The 13,181-nt window shown below is 44.6% G+C and overlaps 1 protein-coding gene across 1 annotated transcript in view; it reads left to right on the top strand.

Moving 5' to 3' along the window:
- Window positions 1–6,314: 6,314 nt before the first annotated feature.
- The window catches only part of ABHD17C (abhydrolase domain containing 17C, depalmitoylase), a 28,794-nt gene continuing 21,927 nt past the window's right edge, over window positions 6,315–13,181 (top strand). The window contains exon 1 of the mRNA XM_040077529.2: window positions 6,315–7,565. Within this exon, the coding sequence (XP_039933463.1) occupies window positions 7,033–7,565 (533 nt within the window). The 5' untranslated portion in view covers window positions 6,315–7,032. The remainder of the gene's footprint in view (window positions 7,566–13,181) is intronic.

Genomic DNA, 13,181 nt, shown 5'->3' with positions numbered 1-13,181 from the left:
GGACTGAAGCCAGAATGTGTCATTTCTGCTGCTGCCTGACACTCTTTTCAAAGAGAGGAGCATGTCTGCTCATCTGTCTCTAACCCTGCTTCTCCCACTGGCCCCACGTGCCCAATCCACTCAGCCAGTGCTGCATGTGGAGTATACGCTGGTTTACTGCAGAAGTTTTGGTAACTTCACCTCTTCCCTCCAGATTTGTTGTGACAGGGTATCTGTTCAAAGTTTTCCCTACTTGCTTTCAGAACATCAGGGTGGAGAATTCCAAATGAGTGCCATAAAATCGAAGATCATGCTTGGGTCAGGCAGCAGTTCTTGATGCTGTGCTATTGTTGCCATAGGAGGCAAAAAGGATTGAGTGACTGGTAAAGTGGCCCCCAGCAGCACCACCAAAGAGGGAATACATAACACAGCTCAGTTTTCTGCTTCCTCATGAACTGATAAAAGCATGTTAACGGAACAGACTTTATCCAGGATTTCTAGGGAAAATAGGGGAGATAACAGCTTAAAGAGAAGGAAGGGAGGAGCAGGTAATGGTTGAGAGTGGTCTGTCTGGTTTTCATTTTTCAAATGCATGTTTCAGGTGAAAACATGTGGCCTGCTTTTCAAATTTGCATGTCTCAGGGAGTTGAGGGATGGTCTTAGACTAATGGTGATTTTGGTTTGTATGATTTCAGAAAACCAAGTTTAAGTGATGTTGGAAAAAAAATTGATAGATCTCCACTTATTTTAAATAATCACTATTGGTCCTTTGGTGCTTGTGCTTTTCAAAACTTAAATTCAAGCTGATTATCATAGGTTTATTCCAGCTGAAGAATATGGTTCAGACTTTGGATGTGAAGATTAACATGCAGTTGGAAGAGTCCACATGCTTCAAGAAAGCATTGCTGATTTCTGACACGCAGTAGCACGCAGAAGCCAAAATATATTTTTCTATTTTAATTACATGACCAGTACTCATGAATGGGAGGGTGAACTCCATCTCCACTGACCTTAGGAATGCCTTGGAGGTTTATGATGAAATGAAGCATATGTTTTCTGATGATTTCTGGAAAGTGGGGAAACACAAAAACCAGTCGGTCTAGTTTAATTTTTTTCCAGGGAACAGTGCGATACACCATCAGAGCTCCCACATTATTGCAGGAGAATTTGGCAGTTTTCCACTTCACTTCCTGTAATGTACATGGGATTTGGCAGTTGCATGCAAATGCTCAGGTCAGGATTCATATATGACAGCCTCAGCCCTGAATAACTGGACATGGGTGAACCATGTGAACAGTCATTCTGGCTCTTGCTGATAAATCAGAACATTTTAATGATGAATTGTTGTAATGAATGAAATGTATGTCTATGCCTCAGTTACATTAATGACTCTGTAGTGCTGTAGGCATACACAAATTGAGTTTTAATTGATAGCTTGATTATGGGTCTGGTCACAGGGACACAGAGCTCTGCCTCTGTCCAGATTTTGTTGAACAGTAACACCCAGCTGAAAGGGCTGGGTGAGGATTCTGGATATATCAGCAAACTAAAAATTCTCACCATGACACAGGCTGGAAAAATGGTGGAAAAGGACAAGCATGCAAAGAGAAATACATCTTTGTGAAAGTGCTCAGTGGGAACTAATTTGTCTTTCACCCCAAATATTAGGTGATTGCAAGGTAGGTGGGTTTTGATGTGGTTTCCTACAATTAGTATTCCTTTTTTTCCCCCTACTCTCAGTTTTCTATTGTCTTTCTCTTTTTTTCCTCTCTTTCTCTCATGAACTGTCTTCTATCCATATCTTACTGTTTTTCACATTTCTATTCCCTAAGGCTTTCACGATGCAGATTTCTAACCCCTTTCATTTCCCAGGATACTGCTTACATACAGAGGGTGAAAATCAGCCTTTTCCTGCCAGGTTATGTGGTCACCCTCCCTGCCACTCCTGAATGACTCCAAACTGCTATTCCCTTGAGGACTAAACTAGGTTGGGATTTATTAAATCCTTAGCCCCCTGTTTGAATGATATGTGGCCCCAGGCAGTAGGCACTAAGGTGAATGCACACTGTTTCTTTGTAAAGGCACAGTAAACCACTATAGAGAGCACTGCCCCAGGCATTCCTAAACTATCTTGTCCTGTGTCAGCAAGATGCCTTAAAGAACTGTCTATAGAGCTTTCATTGCTCCATTCTCCCTCTGCTCCCACCCTGTGCATTTCAATACAGTATGGAAAAGATTTCATCCTTAATTGAAATTCCTTTCATCGGCCTAGATATAGCCTGAACAAAGATACTGACAAGAAAAAGCAGTCAAGAACATATCTTTAAAATGTCAATTTGCCAGTGACAGGCATAAAGTGCAGTCACTGCAAATCAAGACTCTAAACCCTCTTTGTATGTTATCACATAGCTGCCACTTCACCCTTCCCCCACCATCCCTCCCATAAGTTTTGAGGCTTGTACATCTTTGTTTTCCTTTCCACATTCTTCTCATACTGTATTCATAGCAAAAGTGAGGATAGCTGAGTCTTGACTAAAACCCTGCAGACCTACAGGAAAGCTGTTTTAAACCCTGAAGAGTGTAATTTGTCTTAGACTCATACTTCTGAAGAAATTGATCATTCAAGCTCCATGAGTTTTCTATTTTTCCTTTTATTTTATTCATTCTGTCAAAGTAATTGATACATTTTTGTCCATATAGACCTGTAAGTTTAATGCTACATGGGTTTATGTGGCAGAAAATTGCTACGGTCTTGCTCAGCTGCAGAAAGAGAAATAAGTAATCCGAGTTCTTTCTGCTGGCACAATGTAGGGAAGGATACACCCAATAGAAAAAACATAAGTATGGGCCATCTACCGAAGGCTGTATTTAGCTTGCTTACCCTGGGTAATTAATTCAGGTGTTATATCTTCAAGTTTTGACTATACAGAGACCAGAGCCTGGAGAAAAGGAGGCTCAGGAGAGACCTTATTTTTCTCTACAGCTATCTGACAGGAGGTTGTACCCAGGTGGGGGTTGGCCTGCTCTTCAACTAACAAGTGATAGGACAAGAGGAAATGCCCTCGAGTTGCACCAGGAGAGGTTCAGATTGGATATTAGAAAAAATTTATTCGCTTGGGTTGGGTTGTCAAGCACTGGGACAGACTGCCCAGGGAAGTGGTTCAGTCACCATCCTTGCAGGTATTTAGAAGATATGTAGACTTGGCATTAAGGGACATGTTTTAGGGATGGACTTGGCAGTCCTGGGTTAATGGTTGGAGTCTGTGATCTTAAAGGTCTTTTCCAGCCTAAATGACTCTCTGATCCTATGATCTTCTCACCAGCACCAGAGAGGTAGGTCTCTAGTGAGTTCTTGATGCCACCCTCTGTTGCCCGTGCTTTCTTTTCCAGACATACCACCTCCCACTACATTTGGTTCTCTTGTGTTTGGGAGGGTCTTCTTCCATTCCCAAAGCAATTTTTTTTATTTTGATTTCTTTCTATTTTAATTTCTTCAAGCACACCTTTGTCCAGAAACTGCAAAGAACTTGACAGTGACATGGCTGATGAGAACACAGCCACATATGCTCATTAATAGTCCTTCATTATTTGCTCTGCATCTGAGTTTGTTAGATTCCAGTGTGATCTCTTGCCTTGTGTTTCAGCTGACAAAGTCACTGCTTGTCAGTGCTGCAACTGCTTTAACATATCCTAGAACAGGCCTGGGATAAACAGTTACTAAATTACATGAGCAGTAAGAAATAATACTTGCACTCTTCATGCACTATTTGCCCAGGAAATAAGCAAAAATGCTTTGAGGAACTTCCTAGTCTGAGTCTGGTGTTTGTAACCAGTCCTGAAGCAGATGATAGTTGCAGGTGTGCAGGTATGAGATGTGGAGTGTTTATCCAGCTGTAACAGCCACGCAGTCGGCCAGCGGCAGCAGGAAGTCAGGCATGGATAATGTTTAGGATACATAATCTTCACAGAGCTGCTGCCAGGTGTCTTCCTTGGCTTCAGTCTCACTGTCTTCTGGCCTATTCTTCTGTCTATCCAGTGTTCAGGAAAAGGAAGTGTGGTGCAAAGTGTTCTGCCCTTGCAACAGGCATGGTGAGGCTACAGGACGTGGAAGTAATCAAGACATAACTAACTACACTGTGTTCTGTTTATTGTATTTGCCTTTTTGGTAGCTATTTGAAGATCTTCCCTGCTCACCTGAGGCAACTTTCTCGGTCCATCAAAAATTACTTAAAGGCTGACAGTAAATGTGGTTTGCATAGCCCTATTAGTTCAAGAAGCAAATTCATAACACTTCTCCTTTAATTCAAAGAGGATGCTTTAATTCTTTAGTTTCAGTACTGCAAACATGACCTAAGGAAGGGCCAGGGTGGTACATGGGATTGCCCATTCTTTGGAGCAGAAATCTACTTGCAATATAACAGCTTCTGCTGTCTGGCTCTGGGCGAGTCATACAGCCTTTGAAAGGCTTCTGAGAAATGTTAGTTTCAGTTGGTGCTGATGCCCAGATTCCAGCTCTTATCTTAGTTTCAGTGTGTGTGTGGGGAGAGGGACACACATAGCAGCAGCACTAGACAGGCTCTTCGCAGCTCTCCTCAGCCAAATCACTCCTCAGGGTATATTCAGGGGTTTCTCAGGGCTGTATCAGTCTTCCCAGAGTTTATCAATAGTGTGTCTTGTAACAGCCGAGGTGGAGCTTGAGGGCGGTTGTCATCCTCAAGGAATTTCACAGGGTCCCTCATTTATCTATTCTGTGTTTTGCTATCACACTCTGTGGATCACACTCCCTTTCATCATTTCCTGACCCATACACGGGTGTGTTGGCTGTCTCTGCCACCCAAAGGAACCCAGCATCAAGTAGGTGGGACACTTTTCATTACCCTGCCTGATCTCTGGACCCTGTTACCCGCCCAGTGGGACATGCCTGGGACACGTGTAATTAACTGGGTATTCTCTAGAGGAACAGTCTGTCCATGCCAGAGGCCACAAGCTCAAGCTGGATGGAGATAACACATTTTTCCCTTTCATTTTCTCCCTAACAGTCAGCATAGACACAATTATTGCTGGCTGATTTTAGCATTTCTAAAATTCCCATTGTTAGCAAAACTAAAGACTGCTGTGGGTGGGGGCTGAGCTCATTTTTGACGTTCCAAAGAAAAAGGAGTATCACACATGACCAACTTTTTGTAATCACGTTTTGAACTGAGTTTTCTTAGAATTGGCTGGTGTTACCCAAAGAACATGAAAGGGAAGGGCATCTCAGGTTTGTAACTCATGAAATGACCCCAGTTCCTGAGTTTTTGAAACTTTGTTCCTCATAGGTAGCGCCAAAGGTAATGGCCGAACATTAGGAGAGCAACACAAAGGGGTGAATGTGCTCACCATGTCTCAAGTCAGGACACTGGCTGAAGTGTAAGATTTGCAGGGTAAGTGCAGTTGCACAGGTGTAATTTTCCTTATATTTTCACTTGGGTTATGTGACCTTTTTTTTTTTTTTTTTTTTTCCCCCAGTAAGCATGCAATGCTGGTTAATTAAGGGATGTAGTTATACCCTGTGTTACCAACAGAATGTTACACATAACCATCATTTGCCCACAATCTTTGCAGTCTGCTGTCAGGGTCGAGGCATGCCTTTAGAGATACAGTACCACTTATCCATGGGGTCTGCCATATGCTCTAAGCAATTTCCTAATTTATTCAATGAATTATTTGGGATACGGATCATTACCCTGATTTTCTAAGGAAATGAGGCTTCTGCAATTGCACCATTTTAAGTTTTCCGCGGCATCTCTTGAAACTGCCGACAAATTCAGAGATCCTCCAGAGCTTTTGAGCCTGGGACGCCACAGCTCGCTCGGCAGCCGGGGAGCGGAGCGCTGGGCACTGCGGAGGAGCAGCTCCATTGGCACTGCTGCACAACTTGGGCGATTCGAGGAGCGATGCTCAGGGCGGTGTCGAGCCCCGCTGCGAGGGCGGGCAGTGCCCCAGGTGTGCCCGCTCAGGGTGACCCGGGCCGGCGCTCCCCTCACGGACCCCTCAGAGGGCGCGAAATGGCCCCTGCGCGCGCCGCCGCTCGCCCCCGGCCCCGCCGCGCACGCGCGAGGGTGGGCGGCCGGCGGAGGGGTTCGGGGGGGGTCCCTTAAAGGGCCCGGCGGCGGCTCCTGCGTCCCGGCCGGCGCTGCGGGACCCGCTCCCGTACCTCCCTCACCTCCCGCACCTCCCGGCGCCCCGCCCAGGCGGCGGCGCTGCGGGCGCGGCCCGGCACAGCCCCGCACCCGCCCCGGCACCTGCGGCGGCGCCGCTCCGCGCCCGTAACCCGGAAGCGCTGCGGAGGGGGAGCCGGGACATGGCCGCTGCCCGCTCCTGCCTGCTCGCCGCAGCCGGCATGGCCCTGCCCGCGGCCGCGCGCGGCTGAGCCTCGACCTTGCCTTCCCCTTCCCCTTGGACCCTCCTCATCCTGCTCCTCGTGCTCCTCTTCCTTCTCATCTTCCTCCTCCCGCGGACGCTGCCGGGGCCGGGCCGGGGGCGGTGGCGCTGCGGGGGCCCCTCGCTGCCTTGCGGGGCGTCCCGGGGGCCGGGGCGGAGCGGGTGGAGCCGCGCGTGGCGCGGTGTGTGCGGGAAGGTGCTTCCCTGGATCCTGCATGTTCCCTGCGGGGGGCCGGCTCCGGGGCTGGAGCGCCGCACCGAGCCGTGGCATCGGGGAGTTCATTTTGTAAATGTGTACGTGTGGCTCATGTGCTGCGTGTGGGGGTCTAGGGTCGTGTTTTGGAGAGTCGCGTTTGGTGTAGCGTTAGTTGTGGGGGGGGTTGAGGGCCGGTTGTAGCCCGTCTGTATTACGTGGGGTTGTGCGTTTGGTTTGTATAAGCAGTTTCCAGGCTTTGAAGAGCTGCATTGCTGTTGCTGAACCGTAGTTCTTCCAAGGTTGCCATTGTTTGCGTTCTGGGAGGGCAGCTGGTGGCCTCGCAGGAAGGCGGCAGGTCGCGCCGGAGGAGGGCTCTGGGTCTGTTCCGTGTGACTTCTTTCCAGGAGAGGTTTAGCTTTTCTCCGGCGTCTCTGATGCCAGAACAAGGCCCCAGAATGAACGGTTTCTCTCTGGGCGAGCTGTGCTGGCTGTTCTGCTGCCCGCCCTGCCCCAGCCGCATCGCTGCCAAGCTGGCCTTCCTGCCCCCGGAGCCCACCTACACCGTGCTGCAGCCCGAGCAGCAGCAGGAGCCCGGGGCGGCGGCCGGGGCGGGCACCCCCACGGGATCGGGCACCTGCAGCCTGCACCTCAGCGAGCGGGCCGACTGGCAGTATTCCCAGCGGGAACTGGATGCCGTGGAAGTGTTCTTCTCCCGCACGGCCCGAGATAACAGGCTGGGCTGCATGTTCGTTCGCTGTGCCCCCACTGGCCGGTACACGCTGCTCTTCTCGCACGGTAATGCTGTGGACCTGGGCCAGATGTGCAGCTTCTACATTGGCCTTGGCTCCCGCATCAACTGCAACGTCTTCTCCTATGACTACTCCGGCTACGGGGTGAGCACCGGCAAGCCCTCTGAGAAAAACCTGTATGCAGACATTGATGCAGCCTGGCAGGCCCTCAGGACAAGGTAAATGGATATTGGCGACGAGGTATTTCTGTATCTCCCTTTAATCCTAGTATGTCTGCGCAGTTAACCTTGCTGAGTGGAAGGGGAAGGGTTTGTAAATGGTTTTAGTTAGTTTGGTGGACTCACCAGATGTTCCATGAACAACTACTCTGTGATTTACTGGATGGGCTTCATTTGCTAAAACGATGGAAAAACCTTCATCCTTTGGCTTTTTCTAGATTTAGAGGATTATTCAGCTGTAATTTGTGTTAGCTATTGCTTCACCATTGAAAATCTCCATCTTGAGTAGGACATATTGCACTGGTTGCCGTTCCAGCTTGCAGACTGCAATAAACTTGTTGTTTGAGACTTGCCTGCCGCTGTCTACACGTAGAGGTAACCCCGGTTAGCTGAAGCTCTGACTGAATTTGGCAGTAGCCTTGGCTAGGAAACTGCTGGTGTTGTGTGACATGTTTGGGGTTTCGGGCTAGCTCCTTCAACATAGATGTCTTTCTCTTTTGGCCTCCAAAGAACTGTTATCCAATGTGTTTGGTAGTGGGCTGGAAAGAAAAAGTGTTGACATCTGCAAGCAGAGCTGGGGTTTCTTCCAGGAGATGCCAAAGTATGTGGCATCCAAGGGCATGGAGCAACAGTAAGAAGGCTCTGGCAAGAGGCATCATGGTGAGTGGAAACTGTGAGCTGTTGGCCTCTAGAAAATCCTGAGCTGCTGGCTCTGGCTCCTTGCTACAGCTGATGACCATCCCTGGGCCTCTCATTTCTGTCCACAGAAACCATGAGCTCCTTTTGCTGTTGCATAAGTGGCTCTTAAAGTATGACCTCACAGAACATGTCCTGAAAGAAAGAGCTTTAAAAAGCTGAAATTGTAATAGTCCAAGAGAAAAGAGCGATGAACACTTTCAGTTCTTGGCTCTGGCATTGCATAGACAAACTTGGCTTGCTTGAAATGCGTATTTAATGTCTATCTTGGGGATACGTGCCAGTTTCAGAAATAGTGACAGGAGTTGTTACTAATTTAGATAATTGGCTTTGCAAGAATCCAGGGATTGGTTAGTTGTGGAGTCCAAATGCCTTTTGACATTGCTCTGCCTAAGTCAAGTGAAGAGCGGGGGGAGAAAGGTGTAGGGAGAAGTTAGCCTCACACAGCATGTGTTCTGTCTGCTTGGTGAGCAAACCACATTCTGGGCTTGTTTTCCAGGACTTTAAAAAAGACTTGTTTCCTTGAATATAAATAATACTGTCTTACGTAAAGAAGTAATTTTGATATGCTGTATGAATAATAAATTATCAAGTGCCACTACAACACATATGGGTGATGTAAGTAAGATTCAAGGGAGGAGAAGTGCTGTGTCTAAACCAAGCCTCATTAATGTTCGACCTTCAGTTGCTGTGTTTTCTCTGTGTTTCACTTGATGTTGAGGTGATCATATTGTTTTATTTAAACCTTCTCAAGCTCTGAAAAAGTGCCTTCATATCTGCCTGGAGGTGCTTCTTCTGTGCGGACAGGCATTTAGTACATAGTTAAGTTCTATGTAGGTCCAGAAACAAGGGGTTCCTTTGCTTAAATCTGGCCCAGTATGTGATGCCAACACATGCCCAACTTGCTCTGAGAGGGTTGGGCTTCTTCAACAAAAGTATGACTGGACAGGTTTGTAGTTTTCCATGGGTGTCCCTTCCGTGGTTTATACAAGATCTGCTTTCCACCTTAAACTGAGGTTTGAAATTTCCCAACTCTTATTTTACCATGTTTGTTAATCCCACGTTTTCATTTACCTTGAGAGTACAGTTAAATAGTAATTGGTTTGGGTTTTGGGAGCCAAAAGCCATGGGAATTGGGTGCACAGGGAAGAGGTGGCATCACCACCCGTGGAATAGTTCAAAGGGCATGTGAATGTGGCACTTGGGGGTATGGTTTAGTGGTGAATACAGTGTTCCTGGGCGAATGGTTGGACTCAGTGCTCTTTGAAATCTTTTCCAGTGTTAACAATTTTGTGGTTCTTGCCTGTAAAATGATTGCAGTATTTTTAGGTGTCCAGTAAAGAAGTTGGTCATAATAAAGTGTAAGCTTCAATAGAAAGTTAATCAATTCTATTCATAGATGGTGGTGTTTGTAACAGGTATGAGCTGAAACCTTAGTGTTTCTGCTGATGAATTCTCCAAGTAACAGTGTGAACTTTGCAAGACTGATCATTTGCTAGTCCTCAATCCAAGTGGCTCACAATTAATGGAAATATTCTGCAGCAGAAATACAAGTCTGCCTCTTGAGGTAAAATGTCATGTTATAGCATTCCTGCTGCAGCAGTTCCTGAGTAGCTCCAGGAGATTGTGTATTGCTTTCGTGCTTAATGCAAATTCCTGGCGTTTGGCCTCCAGTCATATGGTAGTGAACTGTAATGCAAAGTTAAAAGTGAAGTCTTAAAATAGAGGTTCACTGTGCCATCAAAAGCATTTAGTCATCTGTGCTAAGTTCCGTGGGAAGCTGTTGCTCTTCTGAATCCACCAGACGTTCCACCTGGCAGCAGAAAGGAATCATTAAAATGTTGGAGGTCTGAAACTCTTTTCCTTTTAAATTGTGCCTCTGAAGTACCACTGATACTTCGAAGTCATTAAATTATCGGTGTCTTGTGAAAGTTGCCTTGAGAAAGGTGGGAATTAACCCTGTGCTTGAAGAAAGCTATCACATTTTAGAAATGATGGTGAAATGGCAGGGGTTGCCATGATGGCTGCAGATTCTGACTGTATTTTTTCAAGGTCCTGAAACAAGGATCTTGCTGTCACATACAGGTTTAGGAATCAAACCTTACATAACAAATTGTTATAAAACTATCTGAAAACAGTGGATGAAAAAATAAAATCATCAAATTCTTTTGTTCAGTTTCAGTTAACAGCTCATCTTTGCAAAATCAGTCTCAATTATTCTCCATTCTTTTTAGCCTTTATATAGAAAACTTACTAAATTCCTTTAAATTAAGAAAAATATTTCTTCTCATGAATAAATTATATCTTAAAGGATAATTCTAAATCCTAACTAATTTTAAATTCTGTCTTTCAGCCCAGTAAAGATGTTTACATACAATTTTGTTCCCTTAAAATGAATTTTTATAGATTTTTCTTCAGAGACTGTAATTGTAGCATTGGTTGTTTTCATTCCAGTATCAAGTATTGATCAGTGAATAATTTGGTCTTTTATATGTACTTTTCCCACTTGATTAACAAATTTCCATCTGATATCTCAATGTTTCTCAAAAAGAATTTCTGTCTCATTGCTACAGATCATATTTTTTGTAAGTGCTTTGTTTTAGGGAGGTTGGGCTGATTTTGTTCTGTCTGTTTCAAAATCAGAACCAAATTGAAGGGAATGTGTGTCAGACTGTCTTCTCTCATTGTCCATGTTGTTTTAAGTTGCTGCTTTTTGTTCAGATGTGTCTCTTATCCTAATATCTGATTGTCTTAATGCAGCATCTGTGCAAAATGACTTGATTGTCTTCTTCTTCCCCCCTTTCCTGAATCCCGCATGGGAAGGTTGAACTTTCTAACACTTTTACATTAAGACAATGTACAGTACTTAAAAACAGGATGCACATGTACGGCTTGGGTTCAGTGCTAAAGAACAAAACCGTGGCTGCTTTGTCGATCACATGCTATTTATATTAAAATCAATTTGCATGTTCCCTACAAATTTGGAGGTTGATGAAGTGTTTTAAAATCCCAGTCAAAAGAAAGCAGGCGCTGCTGTCCTGCTCCCTCTGCTTCAGTAGGAAAGTATCAAAGAGCAGAGCCTGTTAGTCCATCGTCTGGGTCCTGAAAGGAGGTGAAGAAAATGTAATTAACAAATAGCTTAGAAGAGCTATTCTTGATGCATTAAACCAGATATAGCTTAATATGTTTTTCATGGTGCACAATATAAACTATTTTTAAGCTTTTAATAAATGACCGATGTTATTATAATGTTTAAATCCTTAATTCTCAGAAAAGGTCCATTTGAATTTGTCTTTCAATCCATAGGAGAGCTTTGGTTCGCTTTTAGTTTTCCTTATGCTTCTTGGTCAATACAGTATGGTGAAAGGAATTGAATTGTGAAATGGTGTAAAATCCACAGGCTTTTGATCACTGGGTAGCAGGTAGAATATTTGAATAGTTTTTTAAGCTATTTTGCCAAATTTACTGTTTAAAAAAAATGCGCACCAAACTTTTTATTATGCAGGAATTTTCTTATTTGTGGTGCTGATTATCAGGAGATTATTGCTGTTTCCTGTGTAGGAGCTGGTGGAGAAGTCTTACATTGAGTAAAATCAGGAAACGCATCTAATTGGATTAGGCCAGAGTGATAACTAATCTTCTGAGGTTGTGTCAGTTTAGTTCGTCCCCATTCTGATGCGATGAGGTGTTTACATCTTTCCCGGTGGATGTTTGGATGTTTCAGGTTTTGTTTGTTTTTTTTTACCTTGCCTAATCAAAATAGTCAATTTCTACTTAAATTTTGTTTGCAACAGAATCTTCTTTCACTAGCACCATATTTTGTGCATGATCTAAGCCAAGTTCTTTAGATTGTACGCTTAAAGGTTTTTATTAAAAGTTACCAGCTAAATCCTGACGTGACGAAAGGCAGTGCTTGGCAGAGTCATGATCAATAGTCCTGGAGTAACAGGGTTTCCTTTCTTCATGGAGTATGGTAGATTGTGCAGTCATACCAGCTTTTCAGTAATGTTGTTACAATGTCTCCAGAGGATTGTTTAAAACTACTATCCTCTAAAACTTATTCTACCTGCTATGGTCAATACTTCAAGAAAGGCTGCATATAGCCTTGAGCAAAAATAGATGCATACACAATCCTCTGCTGTTGTTGTCTATGCAATGAGCAGAGATTAATTCAGATGGTGAGCATCCTTGGGACAAATACCAACAACTGTTCAAAACAGGTGCTCTGATGTTCAGTTATTCAAAATGTTTACTGAGCTTTGGTGTTGTATTACGTCTTTTAGTCACTGAAGTAAAAGTAGTTTTGTTAAGTATTTCCCTGTTTCTGTTAGGACTATGAGATCAAAGCTTGTTTAAAAAGTTAGGGAAAAAAAAAAAAAAAAAGAAACTTTTCACAGTCAAGAATGTTTTGCAACTGGTATTATTTGGGAAGAAAAATAAGCTGCCAAAGAGCCTTTGGCTAATAGTACATGCTCTCCTGAGTGTGGATAGTCCTGAAATTCAACTGCCTGAACCAGAGATATTAGTTTACCCTGATGTACAAAGGTTGTAGAACCTGGTTCTCAACATCATCAGAGCATTGAACATAGACGATTCCTAGAGGAACTTACTGTTAACTTGCTGAGGTAACTGTCTGCTCTTTAGCACTAAATTCCATGAAGTGCACAGGAAAGGCAGCTTTTTCTCTCTAAAGTGTTGCCTTTTGAGGCTGAGCTGATGCTTGCTCTGCCGTGGCTGTTTGACCTGTGCATGTTGCTGGCAGCTCTTAGGTTTGTTCTTGACAGGGGAGTTTGAGCTGGACTGTGAACCTCAATGTCTTTGAAGCTGGGGTCAGTCTCCAGTCCATCACAGCCTCAAAAACAAAAAGAACCTTCAAAATTCACCCTTTACTCTGTGTCACTCTGCTACTTAGAAACATTC

This window comes from Hirundo rustica, chromosome 13 (genome assembly GCF_015227805.2).
Source record: "Hirundo rustica isolate bHirRus1 chromosome 13, bHirRus1.pri.v3, whole genome shotgun sequence".
NCBI classification, from domain to species: domain Eukaryota; kingdom Metazoa; phylum Chordata; class Aves; order Passeriformes; family Hirundinidae; genus Hirundo; species Hirundo rustica.
This window is presented reverse-complemented; position numbering and strand designations above follow the sequence as displayed.